We start from the raw sequence: 24361 nt of genomic DNA, 5'->3' as shown, positions 1-24361 counted from the left end.
ACTTTACTCCATAAGTAACCCTTGGATTCACACCAGTAATGATATTTACGCCATATCTTATGATAGATTTTTCTAGTGACAGGCTTTCTAGCCTGTATCAAAGTATTGTTAACTGAATCAGAGAATCCTCGATTCGATAAAAATCAAGCGTTCAATCGCCACGCAGTCAGTTACAGAGAAATTAGATTTGGATGTTGGAAAGGACCTTGAATGAGAAGGTCCTGTCTCAACGGAAGTTTCCACGGTGGCAGAGAGGACATGTCCACTAGATCCGCATACCAAGTCCTGCGTGGCCACGCAGACGCTATCAGGATCACTGAAGCTCTCTCCTGTTTGATTCGAGCAATCACGCTTGGGAGGAGAGGAAACGGCGGAAACCCATAAGCTAGGCTGAACAACAAAGGTACTGCCAAGGCATCTATCAGTTCGGCCTGAGGATCCCTTGACCGGGATCCGTATCTTGGAAACTTGGCATTCTGACGAGATGCCATCAAATCAAATTCCGGTCTGCCCCATCTGAGAATCAATGAGGCAAATACCTCCGGGTGAATTTCCCACTTCCCCGGATGAAAAGTCTGTCGACTTAGGAAGTCTGCTTCCCAGTTCTCTACCCCTGGGATGTAGATCGCTGACAGATAACAAGAGTGGGCCTCTGCCCAACTGATTATCTTGGATACTTCTATCATCGCTAAGGAACTCCTTGTTCCCCCCCTGATGATTGACATATGCCACAGTCGTCATGTTGTCCGACTGGAATCTGATTAATTTGGCCGAAGCCAACTGAGGCCACACCTGAAGCGCATTGAATATTGCCCTCTGCGCCTACCTGCCCCCAGGGTACTTCGAATCAAGTTTCCAACCCTTTAGACCAGCTACACAGTCCAGGAGCCACGAGTTACTGTTTGCTGCTGCTAAGCCTGAAGGAAATGCGCCAAAATAGGCTCCGCCCCTTAAGGTCAAAAGCCAGAGTAGGCCCAAACAACACCGCATGGAAATGCGGTTTTGCACTAAAGTAAAAATATACACACACAATACAAACCTCAAGCATAAAACCAATACGTTTTAAGTGCCAAAAATAAAAAACATAAAACATTGTTTTTATATTGTCTCCCATGTCACATAATGCCCAAATATCAACTAATGATAGATATAATATAGGGGCTCCAGTAACGCCCCTCTTATTAAAATAGGTTTTACTGCTTACCCCATTCCCATACAGGGAAATAATGCCAGCCAGTTCTGATACACCAAGTCTCCTCAGAAAATAAGGCTGCACATACCTTAATGCTGCTTGTAGCATGAAACCCGTCTCCACACTGAAGATGTCTCATGGTTACCTTCATAAGTCTTGTGGGAACCAGCATGGATCTTAGTTACAAATGCTAAGATCATCAAACCTCAGGGCAGAAATCTTCTTCCATATCCCCCTGAGGAAAATAGTATGCACCGGTACCATTTAAAATAAAAAACTTCTTGATTGAAGAAACTAAAACTAACACCTCACTTTGCCATGTCTTCCTAGTATAACACAGGCAAAGAGAATGACTGAGGGGAAGGAGATAGATAGATATACATATATACATACACACACACACACAAACACACACATACATACATACATATACACAGCTCTGCTGCTCTTTGCCACTTCTTGTTAGCAGGAGGCTAATATCTCACAAGGATGAAATCCGTGGACTCGTCATATCTTTGTAAAAGAAGAAAAAAATATCAGGTAAGCATAAAAACAGAATTTATGCTTACCTGATAAATTACTTTCTCCAACGGTGTGTCCGGTCCACAGCGTCATCCTTACTTGTGGGAATATCTCTTCCAACAGGAAATGGCAAAGAGTCCCAGCAAAGCTGGCCATATAGTCCCTCCTAGGCTCCGCCCATCCCAGTCATTCGACCGACGGACAGGAGGAAAAAAATAGGAGAAACCATATGGTACCATGGTGACTAGTTAGAGAAAATAATTCATCAGACCTGATTAAAAAACCAGGGCGGGCCGTGGACCGGACACACCGTTGGAGAAAGTAATTTATCAGGTAAGCATAAATTCTGTTTTCTCCAACATTGGTGTGTCCGGTCCACGGCGTCATCCTTACTTGTGGGAACCAATACCAAAGCTTTAGGACACGGATGAAGGGAGGGAGCAAATCAGGTTACCTAAACGGAAGGCACCACGGCTTGCAAAAACTTTCTCCCAAAAATAGCCTCCGAAGAAGCAAAAGTATCAAATTTGTAAAATTTGGCAAAAGTGTGCAGTGAAGACCAAGTCGCTGCCTTACATATCTGATCAACAGAAGCCTCGTTCTTGAAGGCCCATGTGGAAGCCACAGCCCTAGTTGAGTGAGCTGTGATTCTTTCAGGAGGCTGCCGTCCGGCAGTCTCGTAAGCCAATCGGATGATGCTTTTAAGCCAAAAAGAAAGAGAGGTAGAAGTCGCTTTTTGTCCTCTCCTTTTACCAGAGTAGACGACAAACAGAGAAGATGTTTGTCTGAAATCTTTTGTAGCTTCTAAATAGAATTTTAGAGCACGGACTACGTCCAAATTGTGTAACAAACGTTCCTTCTTTGAAACTGGATTCGGACACAAAGAAGGTACAACTATCTCCTGGTTAATATTTTTGTTAGAAACAACCTTTGGAAGAAAACCAGGCTTAGTACGCAAAACCACCTTATCTGCATGGAAAACCAGATAGGGCGGAGAACACTGCAGAGCAGATAACTCTGAAACTCTTCTAGCAGAAGAAATAGCAACCAAAAACAAAACTTTCCAAGATAACAACTTAATATCTATGGAATGTAGAGGTTCAAACGGAACCCCTTGAAGAACTGAAAGAACTAGATTTAGACTCCAGGGAGGAGTCAAAGGTCTGTAAACAGGCTTGATCCTAACCAGAGCCTGAACAAATGCCTGAACATCTGGCATAGCTGCCAGTCGTTTGTGTAGTAAGACAGATAAAGCAGAAATCTGTCCCTTTAGAGAACTCGCAGATAATCCTTTATCCAAACCTTCTTGCAGAAAGGAAAGAATCTTAGGAATTTTAATCTTATTCCAAGGTAATCTTTTGGATTCACACCAGCAGATATATCTTTTCCATAGATAAATCTTTCTAGTTACCGGTTTTCTGGCCTGTACCAGAGTATCAATCACAGAATCTGAAAACCCACGCTTTGATAGAATCAAGCGTTCAATCTCCAAGCCGTCAGCTGGAGGGAGACCAGATTTGGATGTTCGAATGGACCCTGAACAAGAAGGTCCTGTCTCAAAGGTAGCTTCCATGGTGGAACCGATGACATATTCACCAGGTCTGCATACCAAGTCCTGCGTGGCCACGCAGGGGCTATCAAGATCACCGAGGCCCTCTCCTGTTTGATCCTGGCTACCAGCCTAGGAATGAGAGGAAACGGTGGAAACACATAAGCTAGGTTGAAGGTCCAAGGCGCTACTAGTGCATCCACTAGAGTCGCCTTGGGATCCCTGGATCTGGACCCGTAGCAAGGAACTTTGAAGTTCTGACGAGACGCCATCAGATCCATGTCTGGAATGCCCCATAGTTGCGTCAACTGGGCAAAGATCTCCGGGTGGAGTTCCCACTCCCCCGGATGGAATGTCTGACAACTCAAATAATCCACTTCCCAGTTTTCCACACCTGGAATGTGGATCGCAGATAGGTGGCAGGAGTGATTCTCCGCCCATTGTATTTTGGTCACTTCTTTCATCGCCAGGGAACTCCTTGTTCCCCCCTGATTGAGATATGCAACAGTCATGTTGTCTGATTGGAATCTTATGAATCTGGCCTTTGCTAGCTGAGGCCAAGCCTTGAGAGCATTGAATATCGCTCTTAGTTCCAGAATGTTTATCGGGAGAAGAGACTCTTCCCGAGACCACAGTACCTGAGCTTTCAGGGATTCCCAGACCGCGCCCCAGCCCACTAGGCTGGCGTCTGTCGCGACGATGACCCACCCTGGACTGCGGAAGCTCATTCCCTGGGATAGGTGATCCTAGGTTAGCCACCAACGGAGTGAGTCTCTGGTCTTCTGATCTACTTAAATCACTGGAGACAAGTCTGTATAATCCCCATTCCACTGTTTCAGCATGCACAGTTGTAATGGTCTTAGATGAATTCGCGCAAAAGGAACTATGTCCATTGCCGCAACCATCAACCCTACTACTTCCATGCACTGAGCTATGGAAGGACGTGGAACAGAATGAAGAACTTGACAAGCGCTTAGAAGTTTTGACTTTCTGACATCTGTCAGAAAGATCTTCATTTCTAAGGAATCTATTATTGTTCCCAAGAAGGGAACTCTGGTTGACGGAGACAGAAAACTTTTTTCTATGTTCACCTTCCATCCGTGAGATCTGAGAAAGGCCAGAACGATGTCTGTATGAGCCTTTGATTTTGAAAGGGACGATGCTTGTATTAGAATGTCGTCCAAGTATGGTACTACTGCAATGCCCCTCGGTCTTAGAACCGCTAGAAGGGACCCGAGTACCTTTGTGAAAATCCTTGGAGCTGTGGCTAACCCGAATGGGAGGGCCACAAACTGGTAATGTTTGTCCAGAAAGGCGAACCTTAGGAACTGATGATGTTCTTTGTGGATAGGAATATGTAGGTACGCATCCTTTAGATCCACGGTAGTCATAAATTGACCCTCCTGGATAGTGGGTAGAATCGTTCGAATGGTTTCCATTTTGAACGATGGTACCCTGAGAAATTTGTTTAGGATCTTTAAATCCAGAATTGGTCTGAAGGTTCCCTCTTTTTTGGTAACTACGAACAGATTTGAGTAAAATCCCATTCCTTGTTCAGTTATTGGAACGGGGTGTATCACTCCCATCTTTAACAGGTCTTCTACACAATGTAAGAACGCCTGTCTCTTTATTTGGTTTGAGGATAAGTGAGACATGTGGAACCTTCCCCTTGGGGGTAGTTCCTTGAATTCCAGAAGATAACCCTGAGAAACTATTTCTAGCGTCCAGGGATCCTGAACATCTCTTGCCCAAGCCTGAGCAAAGAGAGAGAGTCTGCCCCCCACTAGATCCGGTCCCGGATCGGGGGCTACTCCTTCATGCTGTTTTGTTAGCAGCGGCAGGCTTCTTGGCCTGCTTACCCTTGTTCCAGCCTTGCATCGGTTTCCAGGCTGATTTGGACTGTGAGGTATTACCCTCTTGCTTAGAGGATGCAGAATTAGAGCCCGGTCCGTTCCTGAAATTACGAAAGGAACGAAAATTAGACTTATTCTTGGCCTTGAAAGGCCTATCTTGTGGAAGGGGCGTGGCCCTTTCCCCCAGTGATGTCTGAGATAATCTCTTTCAATTCTGGCCCAAAGAGAGTTTTACCTTTTAAAGGGATGTTAAGCAATTTTGTCTTGGATGATACATCCGCTGACCAAGACTTTAGCCAAAGCGCTCTGCGCGTCACAATTGCAAACCCTGAATTTTTTGCCGCTAATCTAGCTAATTGCAAAGCGGCATCTAAAATAAGTTAGCCAACTTAAGTGCGTGAACTCTGTCCATAACCTCCTCATACGGAGTCTCTCTACTGAGCGACTTTTCTAGTTCCTCGAACCAGAACCACGCTGCTGTAGTGACAGGAACAATGCACGAAATGGGTTGTAGAAAGTAACCCTGCTGTACAAAAATCTTTTTAAGCAAACCTTCCAATTTTTTATCCATAAGATCTTTGAAAGCACAACTATCCTCGATAGGGATAGAGTAGAAACTGCCCCCTCGACCTTAGGGACTGTCTGCCATAAGTCCTTTCTGGGGTCGACCATAGGAAATAATTTCTTAAATATAGGTGGGGGAACAAAAAGGTATGCCGGGCTTCTCCCACTCCATATTCACTATGTCCGCCACCCGCTTGGGTATAGGAAAAGCGTCGGGGTGCACCGGAACCTCTAGAAACTTGTCCATCTTACATAATTTCTCTGTAATGACCAAGTTGTCACAATCATCCAGAGTAGATAACACCTCCTTAAGCAGTGCGCGGAGATGTTCTAATTTAAATGTCACAACATCAGGTTCAGCTTGTTGAGAATTTTTTCCTGAATCTGAAATTTCCCCATCTGACAAAACCTCCCTCATGGCCACTTCAGATTGGTGTGAGGGTATGACAGAACAATTATCAGCGCCCTCCTGCTCTTCAGTGTTTAAAACAGAGCAATTGCGCTTTCTCTGATATGCAGGCATTTTGGATAAAATATTTGCTATGGAGTTATTCATTACAGCCGTCAATTGTTGCATGGTAATAAGCATTGGCGCGCTAGATTTACTAGGGGCCTCCTGCGTGGGCAAAACTGGTGTAGACACAGTAGAAGATGATGTAGTATCATGTTTACTCCCCTCATCTGAGGAATCATCTTGGGCAATTTCATTATCTGTGGCAGTACTGTCCTTACTTTGTTTGGACGCTATGGCACAATTATCACACAATTTTGAATGGGGAGACACATTGGCTTTCACACATATAGAATATAGCTTATCCGAAGGCACAGACATGTTAAACAGGCTTAAACTTGTCAATAAAGCACAAAAAACGTTTTAAAACAAAACAGTTACTGTCTCTTTACATTTTAAACAGAGCACACTTTATTACTGAATATGTGAAAAAGTATGAAGGAATTGTTCAAAATTTACCAAAATTTCACCAGTGTCTTAAAGCCTTAAGAGTATTGCATACCAATTTTCAGAGCATTAACCCTTAAAATAACGGAACCGGAGCCGTTTACAAATTTAACCCCTATACAGTCCCAGCTACAGCCTTTGCTGTGACTTTACCAAGCCCAGAGGGGAATACGATACCAAATGACGCCTTCTAGAAACTTTTCCAACTACTTTCTGGTCCTCACACATGCATCTGCATGTCTTGCTCTCAAAAACAACTGCGCAGTAATGGCGCGAAAATGAGGCTCAGCCTACAACTGGGAAGGCCCTCCCTGACTGGAAAAGGTGTCTAACATAGTGCCTGCCGTTAAAAAACGTTCCCCAAGTTTATAAGTGTGAATAATCAGCATAAACATGTATAAAATGTCCAAATAAAGCAATCGATTTAGCCCATAAAAGTGTCTACCAGTTTTATAGCCCATATTAAGCCCTTTATTCTTTTTGAGACTAAGAAAATGGCTTACCGGTCCCCATGAGGGGAAATGACAGCCTTCCAGCATTACATGGTCTTGTTAGAAATATGGCTAGTCATACCATAAGCAGAAAAGTCTGCTGTTTCCCCCAACCGAAGTTTCTTCATCTCAACAGTCCTATGTGGAAACAGCAATCGATTTTAGTTACTGTCTGCTAAAATCATCTTCCTCTCACAAACAGAATTCTTCATCCTTTTCTGTTTCAGAGTAAATAGTACATACCAGCACTATTTTAAAATAACAAACTCTTGATAGTAGAATAAAAAACTACAACTAAACACCACAAACTCTTAACCATCTCCGTGGAGATGTTGCCTGTGCAACGGCAAAGAGAATGACTGGGGTGGGCGGAGCCTAGGAGGGACTATATGGCCAGCTTTGCTGGGACTCTTTGCCATTTCCTGTTGGGGAAGAGATATTCCCACAAGTAAGGATGACGCCGTGGACCGGACACACCAATGTTGGAGAAATTTGTTTTCTTTCTTAAGACACGGTGAGTCCACGGATCTTCAATTACTGTTGGGAATCAATACCCAAGCTAGAGGACACAGATGATTAGGAAGGGACAAGACGGGTAACCTAAACAGAAGGCACCACTGCTTGAAGACCCTTTCTCCCAAAAGAAGCCTCAGCTGAGGCAAAATTATCAAAATTTATAGAATTTAGAAAAAGTGTGCAAAGAAGACCAAGTCGCAGCCTTACAGATCTGTTCTACAGAGGCCACATTCTTGAAGGTCCAGGAAGAAGACCCCGTCCTAGTGGAATAAGATGTAATTCTCTCAGGAGGCTGCTGTCCAGCAGTCTCATATGCCAAACTAATAACACTTCTCAACCAGAGAGAGAAAGAAGTGGCAGTAGCTTTCTAAACCCTTAAGTTTTCCAAAAAAGCAAACAAAAAATGCAGAAGACTGACGAAAGTCCTTCGTAGCCGGCATATAGAATTTAAGAGCCCGCACAACGTCTAAGTTCTGCAACAAACGTCCTTTATGAGAAGGATTAGTACAGAGAGAAGGAACAACAATTTCCTGATTAATATTTCTGTCCGAAACAACCTTAGGAAGAAAACCAAACTTGGTACGGAGAACTGCCTTATCTGCATGAAATATGAGATAAGGAGAATCCCACTGCAAAGAAGAAATAGCAGTAAGAAACAAAACCTTCCAAGATAATAACTTAATATCTAAGAAATGCATGGGCTCAAATGAAGCCTGTTGTAAATCTTTAAGAACAAGGTTAAGGCTCCAAGGAGGAGCAACTGATTTAAACACAGGCCTGATTTTGACCAGGGCCTGACAAAAGGCTTGTACATCCATCATGTCTGCCAGACACTTGTGCAGCAGAATGGATAGAGCAGAAATCTGACCCTTAAGGGTACTGACAGATAACCCCTTCTCAAAACCTTCCTGGAGAAAAGATAATATCCTTGGAATCCTGACCTTACTGCAAGAATATCGTTTAGACTCACACCAATAAAGATATTTACGCCATATCTTATGGTAAATCTTTCTCGTGAGAGGCTTACAATGGTCTCAATGAACGATTTGGAAAAACCACGCATTCAATCTCCAAGCAGTCAGCTTCAGAGAAACGAGATTTGGATGAAGGAAGGGCCCCTGAAGCATAAGGTCCTTCCTCAGCGGTAGTCTCCACAGAGGTAGGAACAACATCTCTACTAGAGCTGCATACCAGATTCTGTAAGGCCACGCAGGAGCTATTAGAATCACTGATGTTCTCTCCTGCTTGATGCAAGCAATGACTCGCGGAAGGAGCACAGAGGAAAGAGGTATGCAAACCTTAAGTTCCAAGGAACTGCCAGAGCATCTATCAGAAAGGCTTGAGGATCTCTCTCGAACCGTACTTTGGGAGCTTTGTGTTCTGACCAGACGCCATCAGATCCAATTCTGGTAACCCCATTTGGTTGTTAACCTGGAGAACACTTCCAGGTGGAGTTCCCACTCCCCGGGATGAAAAGTCTGTCTGCTCAGAAAGTCTGCTTCCCAATTGTCCACTCCTGGAATGTTGGTGGCAGAAAGCAATTGTGAGCCTCCGCCCACTGGATGATCCGTGCCACCTCCTTCATGGCTAAGGAACTCAGAGTTCCCCCTTGTTGGTTGATGCAGGCCACTGAGATTATGTTGTCTGTCTGGAATCTGATAGACCGGGCTAAGGTCAGCTGAGGTCAAGCCATCAAGGCATTGAAGATCGCTCAACTCCAGAATGTTTATGGGGAGAGCAGATTCCTCCTGACACCAAAGTCCCTGCGCCTTCAACGAGTCCCAGACTGCTCCCCAACCTAACAGGCTGGCATCCGTGGTCACAATTACCCAAGAGGGTCTCTGAAAACACCCTTGCGACAGCCACCACTGTAGGCCACCAGCTACATATCCTACACTAGTGGGAGCTTGCTCCTGATTGGTGTCTGCACACTTTTCAGATTAACCCAGTTAGAAATACAAGAGGTCTATTGGATCTTTAAACTTCAGACCCAAATACCTAGAGGTTTTAACTCAGTTTGACGTAATGAATCATCTCTTTAGGTAAAATTCTTCTCATATGATTGGAAACCAAGTATAATTTATATGTCACTTTTACTTAAATTTTTCTTGAAATGTTCTACTTATCTGCTACTGTGATTACAGATTTATTATTGTGAACACAGGGAAGTGAAACACTTAAAGGGACACTGAATCCAAATTTTCTCTTTTGTGATTCAGATAGAGCATGCAATTTTAAACAACTTTCTAATTTACTCCTATTATCAATTTTTCTTCGTTCTCTTGCTTTCTTTATTTGAAAAAGGCATCTAAGCTATTTTTTGGTTCAGAACCATGGAAAGCACTTGTTTATTGGTAGGTGAATTTACCCACCAATCAGCAAGAACACTGTGTGTTTAAAAATGGGCCGGCATCTAAACTTACATTCTTGCATTTCAAATAAAGATACCAAGAGAATGAAAATAATTTTATAATAGGAGTAAATTAGAAAGTTGCATGCTCTATCTGAATCATGATAGAAAAAAATTGGTTCAGTGTCCCTTTAATTTTGGTTGTAACTGACCAACCAATCAGCTCCTTAGGGGCTTTTGAAAAGCTTGTATTATGTATTTGCACTTTAGGGATCTACGATTAAGGCAGATCTTTGTTCAAATCCTGTTTTTTACTCCAGGCATATGGCCCTGAATAAAGCTTATACCTTTTATACTAGTAGTGCTTGGACTTTTTCTGATAACAGAACCCCATTCTTATACGGAGATCTTTACCTGCTACAGTTGCTATAAGCTGCTCCTGATCTACTGCAGTTACAGGGCAGGCAGAATCCACTGGCCGTGTGCAGGTAGAAGTCCTTTGAGCAGATGTCACAAGACAATCCTTCGTAACCAGGAATGCAGTCGCACTGACTGCTATTGCATGTGCTTAATTTTCTGCTTCCAAACACGCTGCAGTTGCAGGATACACCTGAAAACAAAACAAAAACACGTGAGTACAAAGGGTGGGTGGGGGCGAAAATAGGCACTATTTAAATTAAATACATTTTAGAACATGCCAATGGTGCACCTAATTTAATACATCTCCTCCCTTCCCATGATGAGCTGCTGAGCACATACTACAAATTAAAAGGGCCATATAACATGCTGTAATGTGTTAGAGCATGTAATTTTACAACTATCGAACACCACAAAGGGGTTAAACACACAGCCACTTGGACCCACGGTGCACTGCGGGTAGCAAGCAGACCCCGCATCTAATCCACTTGCGGTTCGACTAGCGCTGCCGATTGGAAGCATGCTCCCATGGGGTTTAATGGTTCAGGATACAGCAGATTAAACTCAACATTAAATACTCAAATTAGGTGTGTACAGGTAAATTTAATAGAAGTAAATTGGGAAAGTGATTGTTTCTATTTTACACTATCTGAATAATAAACTCGATTCTGACTTCTATTGCCGTTTAAGGATTACTAGCAGCATACATATTTTTAATAACTTTCTTCATCCATAGAAGGACAATGTCTGTCCGTGCACTGTAATTTTGAAGGTGGGTTTTTGCTTAAATAAAATATATAGTGGATATAACAAGTCTACACACCCCTGTTAAAAATGTCAGGTTTCGGTTATGTACAAAAATGAGAAAAAGATGAATCATTTCAGAACTTTTTCCACCTTTAATGTGACCTATAAACTGTACAACTCAATTGAAAAACAAACTGAAATCTTTTAGGTAAAGGGAAATAAAAATAATAAAATAATATGGTTGTGTAAGTGAGCTACATCCCCAGTTATAAAAGGGTGTTCAGTGTTCAGAATTAAGCAATCACATTCAAAATCATGTTAAATAGGAGTCAGTACACACCTGTCATTTAAAGTGCCTCTGATTAACCCCAAAAAAATTCAGCTGTTCTAGTAGTTCTTTCCTGACATTTTGTTAGTCGCATCCTACAGCAAAAGCCATGGTCCGCAGAGAGCTTCTAAAGCATCAGAGGGATCTCATTGTTAAAAGGTATCAGTAAGGAGAAGGGTACAAAAGAATTTCCAAGGCATTAGATATACCATGGAACACAGTGAAGACAGTCATCATCAAGTGAAGAAAATATGGTGCAACAGTGACATTACCAAGAACTGGATGTCCCTCCGAAATTGATGAAAAGACGAGAAGAAAACTGGTCTGGGAGGCTGCCAAGGAGGCCTACAGCAACATTAAAGGAGCTGCAGGAATATCTGGCAAGTACATGTGACAACAATCGCCCGTATTCTTCATTTGTCTGGGCTATGGGGTAGAGTGGCAAGACGGAAGCCTTTTCTTACAAAAAAAAACATCCAAGCCCGGCTAAATTTTGCAAAAACACATTTGAAGTTTCCCAAAAGCACGTTGCAAAAGGTGTTCTGGTCTGATGAAACCAAAGTTGAACTTTTTGGCTATAATTCCAAAAGATACGTTTGGTGCAAAAACAACACTGCATATCACCAAAAGAACACCATATCCACAGTGAAGCATGGTGGTGGCAGCATCATGCTTTGGGGCTGTTTTTCTTCAGCTGGAACTGGTGCCTAAGTCAAGGTGGAGGGAATAATGAACAGTTCCAAATACCAGACAATATTGGCACAAAACCTTCAGGCTTCTGCTAGAAAGCTGAACATGAAGAGGAACTTCATCTTTCAGCATGACAACGACCCAAAGCATACATCCAAATCAACAAAGGAATGGCTTCACCAGAAAAAGATTAAAGTTTTGGGATGGCCCAGCCAGAGCCCAGACCTGAATCTAATTCAAAATCTGTGGAGTGATCTGAAGAGGGCTGTGCACAGGAGATGCCCTCGCATTCTGACAGATTTAGAGTGTTTTTGCAAAGAAGAGTGGGCAAATCTTGCCAAGTCAAGATGTGCCATGCTGAAAAACTCATACCCAAAAAGACGGAGTGCTGTAATAAAGTATAAGGTGCTTCAATAAAGTATTAGTTTAAGGGTGTGCACACTTATGCAACCATTTTTTTATTTATTTATTTTTTTATTTCCCTTTACCTAAAAGATTTCAGTTTGTTTTTCAATTGAGTTGTACAGTTTATAGGTCACATTAAAGGTGGAAAAAGTTCTGAAATGATTTATCTTTGTCTCATTTTTTTACATCACAGAAACCTGACATTTTAACAGGGGTGTTTAGACTTTTTATATCCACTGTAGATGTGTTCCTGAATACATCCTAAGGGGGGATGCCAAATCCTAGCTAATGAAAAAAACTAAGTTAAAAAAGCACAAAGGATTACTGATGAAAATATCCAGGAAATTGACCTTGCAAATTGCTGTGGGCTGTGTAGCACACAAGGCGGCTACAGCAGCAAATGCTGTTTCCCTCTATCCTGGCTTCAAAAGTTTTGTATAAAAATATTACAAGCTTGTTAAAAAGGGCCATTAAGCACTGCAATAGAAAATCGCAAGCATCGCCGTACACGTTACACTTGATCAGACTGGATCATGTTAGGACTTCCCTGTCCCTTTAAATGTTGGGCAAGACACCAGGTATTTCTAAATACTGTATCCATGTTGAAAAACAGAATTAGAGAATCATTTCAAATTCAGGAGCAGGCTACACGCCGGAGTAGCTAGATCACCAGAGTGTTTGCATACATCAATATAATTCTAGGAGCTGTGGCCCCAGCCTTCTGGGATTTGTTCAGCCATATTTTAAACATACCCCATCTGTTCGCAATCTCCTCATTATATACAAAAAAAAAGTACATGTTGCTGCAGTTTGACAACCTCCGTTCTGACTTTACTGGCCTGTTACAGTGCAAGTTTGTTCTGTAATTTAAACCAAGAAAAGCATGAAAGAAACTACTGTCAAGGGTATTTTTGTTGCAGTTTTATAAAGCCGGTTTATAGTGCCAATCTTGGGTAAGTGAAGTGTGCGATTGCAAGCTGAGCAGACGCTAATTGCTAAGCAAGTCCTTTTTCATGTTCTCTGTTCGAGCAGTATAATATTCCTTTCATATTATTCATAAAACCCTGACTTCTTGCCAGATGAAAGAGGCTATTATGATTTTACACAATACACGCTAAACAAAGTACAGGGGGGGGGACCTTCAATTTGTTCATTTTTATCTAGATCATGTAGGCAGGCGCAAGACACGAACACACTGGTTAGATCAGGAATTTTCCTCAAAACAAAGAGCACATGGACACTCTTGTCCGCCTACACTCAGCAAGAGAACGTTCATGTCACTAGCATACTACAGCTGGGCCTCGTACAGAAACAGCAAACCTGTTAAACCCTATACACTGCAGTACAGAATGTTCTTAAAAGGACGTGAAACAAAAACTCTTATGATTCAGATAGAGCATGTCATTTTAAACAACATTCTAATTTACTTCTATTAAGCATTCTTCGTTCTCTTGGTATCATTTATTGAAAAGCAGAGGCGTATGCTCAGGAGCTGCCCCAATTCTGGAGCACAATTTGGCAACAGTTTTTCAAGAATGTTATCCATTTGCAAGAGCATTATTTCCTGCTATGTAGAGCTCCAGATGCTGCCGAAGTACCTCTTCAGAACAGATCATCATGGGAGTGAAAGTATAAAATATATAAAGACTATATAGCTGTATTTTACCCATGTGTTTTGTGAATCCATAGAGTATACAATCAGCAATTGTACAGACACACACAAAAGGACCTCTGGCGCGTAAGGGGAATGTAGGTCACTGAATAAAAGTGATTGGCCGACCATATTTATGCTGCCTGAATTAACAGTTTGCTGCCCCCCTGCTATGCCCCAGAATCAATACCTGTGTGTAAACACCATATTTACTGTGCACGTTTATATGGGGAGAATGGAGACTGCTTAAAAAACAATCTAACCGTTCATTTTTCAGATCTGGAGTAAAAGCAGATATATAGCTGTACTTCCGGCACTGGTAAACAAAGCACATTTATACTAAACCTACAAGTGTGCGTCTAGCGCTTCATACTATGGTTCTAACATCTGCAATAGGTTTGTTATCGTACTACACACCAAGCCGATATAAGGCAACAGATTTGTTTTCTCAGTATCAAATAGCCCATGTGCATTTCTTTTTATAAACAATGAATGAATTCTAACTTATTTACCTGGTATTCGTTCATTAACAAAACAAATAAAAAATCTGTTATATAAAGAAACTTTAGTGAATAAATGTGCACTTTATTCCATTAAATAATGGGGGGGGGGCAAATCATGTCTACTGCCTATATCATGCTGTGAAGATACAGAGCACATCACATAGGTAAGATTTGTTTTGTAAATCAAGTGACAAGTCACACTGAGCTAAATAGCCAGAAGTTTATTTGTAATACACCATATTCGATAGTATTATACATCGATAAGCATAGACACAGATTAGATGGCCCCGTCCTATAGAGACAGAGTATAACAAGGGCTTTGGGCACAAACAATGGAAGACAACAAGCTCTTAAACAGGTTTGAAATCACAAGGATGTGCAGGACCCTTTCATAAAAACATAATTTATGCTTACCTGATAAATTCCTTTCTTCTGTAGTGTGATCAGTCCACGGGTCATCATTACTTCTGGGATATTAACTGCTCCCCTACAGGAAGTGCAAGAGGATTCACCCAGCAGAGCTGCATATAGCTCCTCCCCTCTACGTCACTCCCAGTCATTCGACCAAGGACCAACGAGAAAGGAAAAGCCAAGGGTGAAGTGGTGACTGGAGTATAAATTAAAAAATATTTACCTGCCTTAAAAACAGGGCGGGCCGTGGACTGATCACACTACAGAAGAAAGGAATTTATCAGGTAAGCATAAATTATGTTTTCTTCTGTTAAGTGTGATCAGTCCACGGGTCATCATTACTTCTGGGATACCAATACCAAAGCAAAAGTACACGGATGACGGGAGGGATAGGCAGACTCTTTATACAGAAGGAACCACTGCCTGAAGAACCTTTCTCCCAAAAATAGCCTCCGATGAAGCAAAGGTGTCAAATTTGTAAAATTTGGAAAAAGTATGAAGCGAAGACCAAGTTGCAGCCTTGCAAATCTGTTCAACAGAGGCCTCATTCTTGAAGGCCCAAGTGGAAGCCACAGCTCTAGTAGAATGAGCTGTAATTCTTTCAGGGGGCTGCTGTCCAGCAGTCTCATAAGCTAAACGAATTATGCTACGAAGCCAAAAAGAAAGAGAGGTAGCGGAAGCTTTTTGACCTCTCCTCTGCCCAGAGTAAATGACAAACAGAGAAGACGTTTGACGGAATTCCTTAGTTGCCTGCAAGTAAAATTTTAGAGCCCGGACTACATCCAGGTTGTGCAGTAGACGTTCCTTCTTTGAAGAAGGATTTGGGCATAAAGAAGGAACAACAATCTCTTGATTGATATTCCTGTTAGTAACTACCTTAGGTAAGAACCCAGGTTTAGTACGCAGGACTACCTTATCCGAATGAAAAATCAAATAAGGAGAATCACAATGTAAGGCTGATAATTCAGAGACTCTTCGAGCCGAGGAAATAGCCATTAAAAATAGAACTTTCCAAGATAACAACTTTATATCAATGGAATGAAGGGGTTCAAACGGAACGCCCTGTAAAACATTAAGAACAAGGTTTAAACTCCATGGTGGAGCAACAGTTTTAAACACAGGCTTAATCCTGGCCAAAGCCTGACAAAAAGCCTGGACGTCAGGAACTTCTGACAGACGTTTGTGTAACAGAATGGACAGAGCTGAGATCTGTCCCTTTAATGAACTAGCAGAAAAACCCTTTTCTAAACCTTCTTGTAGAAAAGACAATATCCTAGGAATCCTAACCTTACTCCAAGAGTAACCTTTGGATTCACACCAATGTAGGTATTTACGCCATATCTTATGGTAAATCTTTCTGGTAACAGGTTTCCTAGTCTGTATTAAGGTACTAATAACTGACTCAGAAAACCCACGTCTTGATAAAATTAAGCGTTCAATTTCCAAGCAGTCAGCTTCAGAGAAGTTAGATTTTGATGTTTGAAGGGACCCTGTATCAGAAGGTCCTGTTTCAGAGGTAGAGACCAAGGCGGACAGGATGACATGTCCACCAGGTCTGCATACCAAGTCCTGCGTGGCCACGCAGGTGCTATTAGAATCACTGATGCTCTCTCTTGTTTGATTCTGGCTATCAATCGAGGAAGCAACGGGAAGGGTGGAAACACGTAAGCCATCCTGAAGTCCCAAGGTGCTGTCAGAGCATCTATCAGGACTGCTCCTGGATCCCTGGATCTAGACCCGTAACGAGGAAGCTTGGCGTTCTGTCGAGACGCCATGAGATCTATCTCTGGTTTGCCCCAACGTCGAAGTATTTGGGCAAAGACCTCCGGATGAAGTTCCCACTCCCCCGGATGAAAAGTCTGACGACTTAAGAAATCCGCCTCCCAGTTCTCCACTCCCGGGATGTGGATTGCTGACAGGTGGCAATAGTGAGACTCTGCCCAGCGAATTATCTTTGATACTTCCATCATAGCTAGGGAGCTTCTTGTCCCTCCCTGATGGTTGATGTAAGCTACAGTCGTGATGTTGTCCGACTGAAACCTGATGAACCCCCGAGTTGTCAACTGGGGCCAAGCCAGGAGGGCATTGAGAACTGCTCTCAATTCCAGAATGTTTATTGGCAGGAGACTCTCCTCCTGACTCCATAGTCCCTGAGCCTTCAGGGAATTCCAGACGGCACCCCAACCTAGAAGGCTGGCGTCTGTTGTTACAATTGTCCAGTCTGGTCTGCTGAATGGCATCCCCCTGGACAGGTGTGGCCGAGAAAGCCACCATAGAAGAGAATTTCTGGTCTCTTGATCCAGATTCAGAGAAGGGGATAAGTCTGAGTAATCCCCATTCCACTGACCTAGCATGCACAGTTGCAGTGGTCTGAGGTGTAAGCGTGCAAAGGGTACTATGTCCATTGCCGCTACCATTAAGCCGATTACCTCCATACATTGAGCCACTGACGGGTGTTGAATGGAATGAAGAGTGCGGCAAGCACTTTGAAGTCTTGATAGCCTGTCCTCTGTCAGGTAAATCTTCATTTCTACAGAATCTATAAGAGTCCCCAGGAAGGGAACTCTTGTGAGTGGAACGAGTGAACTTTTCTTTTCGTTCACCTTCCATCCATGTGACCTTAGAAATGCCAGCACTAACTCTGTAGGAGATTTGGCAGTTTGAAAGCTTGAAGCTTGTATCAGAATGTCGTCTAGGTATGGAGCTACCTAGATTCCCCGCGGTCTTAGTACCGCCAGAAGAGCACCCAGAACCTTTGTGAAGATTCTTGGCGCTGTAGCCAATCCGAATGGAAGAGCCACAAACTGGTAATGCCTGTCTAGGAAGGCAAACCTTAGGTACCGGTAATGATCTTTGTGAATCGGTATGTGCAGGTAAGCATCTTTTAAATCTACAGTGGTCATGTACTGACCCTCTTGGATCATAGGTAAAATTGTCCGAATAGTCTCCATCTTGAACGATGGAACTCTTAGGAATTTGTTTAGGATCTTTAAGTCCAGGATTGGTCTGAAAGTTCCCTCTTTTTTGGGAACCACAAACAGATTTGAGTAAAACCCCTGTCCCTGTTCCGATCGTGGAACTGGATGGATTACTCCCATTAACAAGAGCTCTTGTACGCAGCGTAGAAAAACATAATTTATGCTTACCTGATAAATTCCTTTCTTCTGTTGTGTGATCAGTCCACGGGTCATCATTACTTCTGGGATATTATCTGCTCCCCTACAGGAAGTGCAAGAGGATTCACCCAGCAGAGTTGCTATATAGCTCCTCCCCTCTACGTCACCTCCAGTCATTCGACCAAAGACCAACGAGAAAGGAGAAGCCAAGGGTGTAGTGGTGACTGGATTATAATTTAAAAAATATTTACCTGCCTTAAAAAACAGGGCGGGCCGTGGACTGATCACACAACAGAAGAAAGGAATTTATCAGGTAAGCATAAATTATGTTTTCTTCTGTTATGTGTGATCAGTCCACGGGTCATCATTACTTCTGGGATACCAATACCAAAGCAAAAGTACACGGATGACGGGAGGGATAGGCAGGCTCATTATACAGAAGGAACCACTGCCTGAAGAACCTGTCTCCCAAAAATAGCCTCCGAAGAAGCAAAAGTGTCAAATTTGTAAAATTTGGAAAAAGTATGAAGCGAAGACCAAGTTGCAGCCTTGCAAATCTGTTCAACAGAGGCCTCATTCTTAAAGGCCCAAGTGGAAGCCACAGCTCTAGTAGAATGAGCTGTAATTCTTTCAGGAGGCTGCTGTCCAGCAGTCTCATAGGCTAAACGAATTATGCTACGAAGCCAGAAGGAGAGAGAGGTAGCCGAAGCCTTATGACCTCTCCTCTGACCAGAGTACACGACAAACAGGGAAGACGTTTGTCGAAAATCCTTAGTTGCCTGCAAGTAGAACTTGAGGGCACGAACTACATCCAGATTGTGTAGAAGACGTTCCTTCTTTGAAGAAGGATTTGGACACAAGGATGGAACAACAATCTCTTGATTGATATTCCTGTTAGTGACTACCTTAGGTAAGAACCCAGGTTTAGTACGCAGAACTACCTTGTCTGAGTGAAAGATCAGATAAGGAGAATCACAATGTAAGGCTGATAATTCAGAGACTCTTCGAGCCGAGGAAATAGCCATTAAAAATAGAACTTTCCAAGATAACAATTTTATATCAATGGAATGAAGGGGTTCGAACGGAACACCCTGTAAAACGTTAAGAACTAAGTTTAAACTCCATGGCGGAGCAACAGTTTTAAACACAGGCTTGATCCTAGCTAAAGCCTGACAAAATGCCTGGACGTCTGGATTTTCTGACAGACGCTTGTGTAACAAGATGGACAGAGCTGAGATCTGTCCCTTTAATGAGCTAGCCGATAAACCCTTTTCTAAACCTTCTTGTAGAAAGGACAATATCCTAGGAATCCTAACCTTACTCCAGGAGTAATCTTTGGATTCACACCAGTATAGGTATTTACGCCATATTTTATGGTAAATCTTTCTGGTAACAGGCTTCCTAGCCTGTATCAGGGTATCAATAACCGACTCAGAAAAACCACGTTTTGATAAAATCAAGCGTTCAATTTCCAAGCAGTCAGCTTCAGAGAAGTTAGATTTTGATGTTTGAATGGACCCTGTATCAGAAGGTCCTGTCTTAGAGGTAGAGACCAAGGCGGACAGGATGACATGTCCACTAGATCTGCATACCAAGTCCTGCGTGGCCATGCAGGTGCTATTAGAATCACTGATGCTCTCTCCTGTTTGATTTTGGCAATCAATCGAGGAAGCAGCGGGAAGGGTGGAAACACATAAGCCATCCTGACGTTCCAAGGTGCTGTCAAAGCATCTATCAGAACCGCTCCCGGATCCCTGGATCTGGATCCGTAGCGAGGAAGTTTGGCGTTCTGGCGAGACGCCATGAGATCTATATCTGGTTTGCCCCAACGTCGAAGTATTTGGGCAAAGACCTCCGGATGAAGTTCCCACTCCCCCGGATGAAACGTCTGGCGACTCAAGAAATCCGCCTCCCAGTTCTCCACTCCCGGGATGTGGATTGCTGACAGGTGGCAAGAGTGAGACTCTGCCCAGCGAAATATCTTTGATACTTCCATCATTGCTAGGGAGCTTCTTGTCCCTCCCTGATGGTTGATGTAAGCTACAGTCGTGATGTTGTCCGACTGAAACCTGATGAACCCCCGAGTTTTTAACTGGGGCCAAGCTAGAAGGGCATTGAGAACTGCTCTCAATTCCAGAATGTTTATTGGCAGGAGACTTTCCTCCTGACTCCATTGTCCCTGAGCCTTCAGAGAATTCCAGACAGCGCCCCAACCTAGTAGGCTGGCGTCTGTTGTTACAATTGTCCAGTCCGGCCTGCTGAATGGCATCCCCCTGGACAGATGTGGCCGAGAAAGCCACCATAGAAGAGAGTTTCTGGTCTCTTGATCCAGATTCAGAGTGGGGGACAAATCTGAGTAATCCCCATTCCACTGACTCAGCATGCACAATTGCAGCGGTCTGAGATGTAGGCGTGCAAAGGGTACTATGTCCATTGCTGCTACCATTAAGCCGATCACCTCCATGCATTGAGCTACTGACGGGAGTTGAATGGAATGAAGGACACGGCATGCATTTAGAAGCTTTGTTAATCTGTCTTCTGTCAGATAAATCTTCATTTCTACAGAATCTATAAGAGTCCCCAAGAATGGAACTCTTGTGAGAGGAAAGAGAGAACTCTTCTTTTCGTTCACTTTCCATCCATGCGACCTTAGAAATGCCAGAACTAACTCTGTATGAGACTTGGCAGTTTGAAAGCTTGAAGCTTGTATCAGAATGTCGTCTAGGTACGGAGCTACCGAAATTCCTCGCGGTCTTAGTACCGCCAGAAGGGCACCCAGAACCTTTGTGAAGATTCTTGGAGCCGTAGCCAATCCGAATGGAAGGGCTACAAACTGGTAATGCCTGTTTAAGAAGGCAAACCTTAGATACCGGTAATGATCTTTGTGAATCGGTATGTGAAGGTAAGCATCCTTTAAATCCACTGTGGTCATGTACTGACCCTTTTGGATCATGGGTAAGATTGTCCGAATAGTTTCCATTTTGAACGATGGAACTCTTAGGAATTTGTTTAGGATCTTTAAATCCAAGATTGGCCTGAAAGTTCCCTCTTTTTTGGGAACCACAAACAGGTTTGAGTAAAACCCTTGTCCTTGTTCCGACCGCGGAACCGGATGGATCACTCCCATTAATAATAGATCTTGTACACAGCGTAGAAACGCGTCTTTCTTTATTTGGTTTGTTGACAACCTTGACAGATGAAATCTCCCTCTTGGGGGAGAGAATTTGAAGTCTAGAAGGTATCCCTGAGATATGATCTCTAGCGCCCAGGGATCCTGGACATCTCTTGCCCAAGCCTGGGCGAAGAGAGAGAGTCTGCCCCCCACTAGATCCGGTCCCGGATCGGGGGCCCTCGGTTCATGCTGTCTTAGGTGCAGCAGCAGGTTTCCTGGCCTGCTTGCCCTTATTCCAGGACTGGTTAGTTTTCCAGCCTTGTCTGTAACGAGCAACAGCTCCTTCCTGTTTTGGTGCAGTGGAAGTTGATGCTGTTCCTGCTTTGAAATTCCGAAAGGGACGAAAATTAGACTGTCTAGCCTTAGCTTTGGCTTTGTCTTGAGGTAGAGCGTGGCCCTTACCCCCTGTAATGTCAGCAATAATTTCTTTCAAACCGGGCCCAAATAAAGTTTGCCCCTTGAAAGGTATATTAAGTAATTTGGACTTAGAAGTTACATCAGCCGACCAGGATTTTAGCCACAGCGCCCTACGTGCCTGAATGGCGAATCCTGAATTCTTAGCCGTAAGTTTGGTTAAATGTACTACGGCCTCCGAAATGAATGAATTAGCTAGTTTAAGGACTCTAAGCCTGTCCGTAATGTCGTCCAGCGTAGCTGAACTAAGGTTCTCTTCCAGAGACTCAATCCAAAATGCTGCCGCAGCCGTAATCGGCGCGATGCATGCAAGGGGTTGCAATATAAAACCTTGTTGAACAAACATTTTCTTAAGGTAACCCTCTAATTTTTTATCCATAGGATCTGAAAAAGCACAGCTATCCTCCACCGGGATAGTGGTGCGCTTAGCTAAAGTAGAAACTGCTCCCTCCACCTTAGGGACCGTTTGCCATAAGTCCCGTGTGGTGGCGTCTATTGGAAACATCTTTCTAAATATTGGAGGGGGTGAGAACGGCACACCGGGTCTATCCCACTCCTTAGTAACAATTTCAGTTAATCTCTTAGGTATAGGAAAAACGTCAGTACTCGCCGGTACCGCAAAGTATTTATCCAACCTACACATTTTCTCTGGTATTGCAACAGTGTTACAATCGTTAAGAGCCGCTAAGACCTCCCCTAGTAATACACGGAGGTTTTCCAATTTAAATTTAAAATTTGAAATATCTGAATCCAATCTGCTTGGATCAGAACCGTCACCTACAGAATGAAGCTCTCCGTCCTCATGCTCTGCAAGCTGTGACGCAGTATCAGACATGGCCCTAGAATTATCAGCGCACTCTGTTCTCACCCCAGAGTGATCACGCTTGCCTCTTAGTTCTGGTAATTTAGCCAAAACTTCAGTCATAACAGTAGCCATATCTTGTAATGTTATCTGTAATGGCTGCCCAGATGTACCAGGCGCCATAATATCACGCACCTCCCGGGCGGGAGATGCAGGTACTGACACGTGAGGCGAGTTAGTCGGCATAACTCTCCCCTCGCTGTTTGGTGAAATTTGTTCAATTTGTACAGATTGGCTTTTATTTAAAGTAGCATCAATACAGTTAGTACATAAATTTCTATTGGGCTCCACCTTGGCATTGGAACAAATGACACAGGTATCTTCCTCTGAATCAGACATGTTTAACACACTAGCAATAAACATGCAACTCGGTTACAATCTTATTTAACAAAAACGTACTGTGCCTCAAGAAGCACTAAACGATTAAATGACAGTTGAAATAATGAACTGAAAAACAGTTATAGCATCACACTTTAAAAACAACACAACTTTTTAGCAAAGGTTTGTTCCCATTAGTAAAATAACACTAATTAAATTTTAAACATAAAAATTACAGAGCAACGTTTTAAATCACAGTCACTATATAAGTCTCACAGCTCTGCTGAGAGAATCTACCTCTCTTCAAAGAAGTTTGAAGACCTCTGAGTTCTGTTAGAGATGAACCGGATCATGCAGAAAATACAAGAGTAACTGACTGGAAATTTTTGATGCGTAGCAAAGAGCGCCAAAAACGGCCCCTCCCTCTCACACACAGCAGTGAGAGAGAAACGAAACTGTCATAATTAAAACAAGCAACTGCCAAGTGGAAAAATAATGCCCAAATATTTATTCACTCAGTACCTCATTAATGCAAACGATTCTACATTCCAGCAAAAACGTTTAACATGAAAAATACCTATTAAAAGGTTTAATGTACTTTTACAGAGTAATTCCGGTGAAATACCATCCCCAGAATACTAAAGTGTAGAGTATACATACATGTTCATTATAACGGTATGGCAGGATCTTTTCATCAATTCCATTCAGAAAATAAAAACTGCTACATACCTCAATGCAGATTCAACTGCCCGCTGTCCCCTGATCTGAAGTTTTTTACCTCCCTCAGATGGCCGAGAAACAGCAATATGATCTTAACTACTCCGGTTAAAATCATAAGAAAAACTCTGGTAGATTCTTCTTCAAACTCTGCCAGAGAGGTAATAACACGCTCCGGTGCTATTGTAAAATAACAAACTTTTGATTGAAGTTCTAAAAACTAAGTATAATCACCATAGTCCTCTCACACCTCCTATCTAGTCTTTGGGTGCAAGAGAATGACTGGGGGTGACGTAGAGGGGAGGAGCTATATAGCAACTCTGCTGGGTGAATCCTCTTGCACTTCCTGTAGGGGAGCAGATAATATCCCAGAAGTAATGATGACCCGTGGACTGATCACACATAACAGAAGAAAGCCTCTTTCTTTGTCTGGATTGTTGACAATCTTGACAGATGAAATCTCTCTCTTGGAGGAGAGTATTTGAAGTCCAGAAGGTATCCCTGAGATATTATCTCTAGCGCCCAGGGATCCTGAACATCTCTTGCCCAAGCCTGGGCGAAGAGAGAAAGTCTGCCCCCCACTAGATCCGATCCCGGATCGGGGGCCCTCAATTC

The 24361-nt window shown here is 43.0% G+C and overlaps 1 protein-coding gene across 1 annotated transcript in view; it reads right to left on the bottom strand.

The window, feature by feature from the left end:
• Positions 1–24361, bottom strand: part of MEGF9 (multiple EGF like domains 9) — a 217202-nt gene that overhangs the window by 168265 nt on the left and 24576 nt on the right. Inside the window, exon 2 of the mRNA XM_053695645.1 lies at positions 10410–10605. Within this exon, the coding sequence (XP_053551620.1) occupies positions 10410–10605 (196 nt within the window). The remainder of the gene's footprint in view (positions 1–10409; positions 10606–24361) is intronic.

This window comes from Bombina bombina, chromosome 12 (genome assembly GCF_027579735.1).
Source record: "Bombina bombina isolate aBomBom1 chromosome 12, aBomBom1.pri, whole genome shotgun sequence".
In the NCBI taxonomy this organism is placed as follows: Eukaryota; Metazoa; Chordata; class Amphibia; order Anura; family Bombinatoridae; genus Bombina; species Bombina bombina.
Note: the sequence above shows the minus strand (reverse complement) of the source record. Positions and strands in the feature narration are given on the sequence as shown.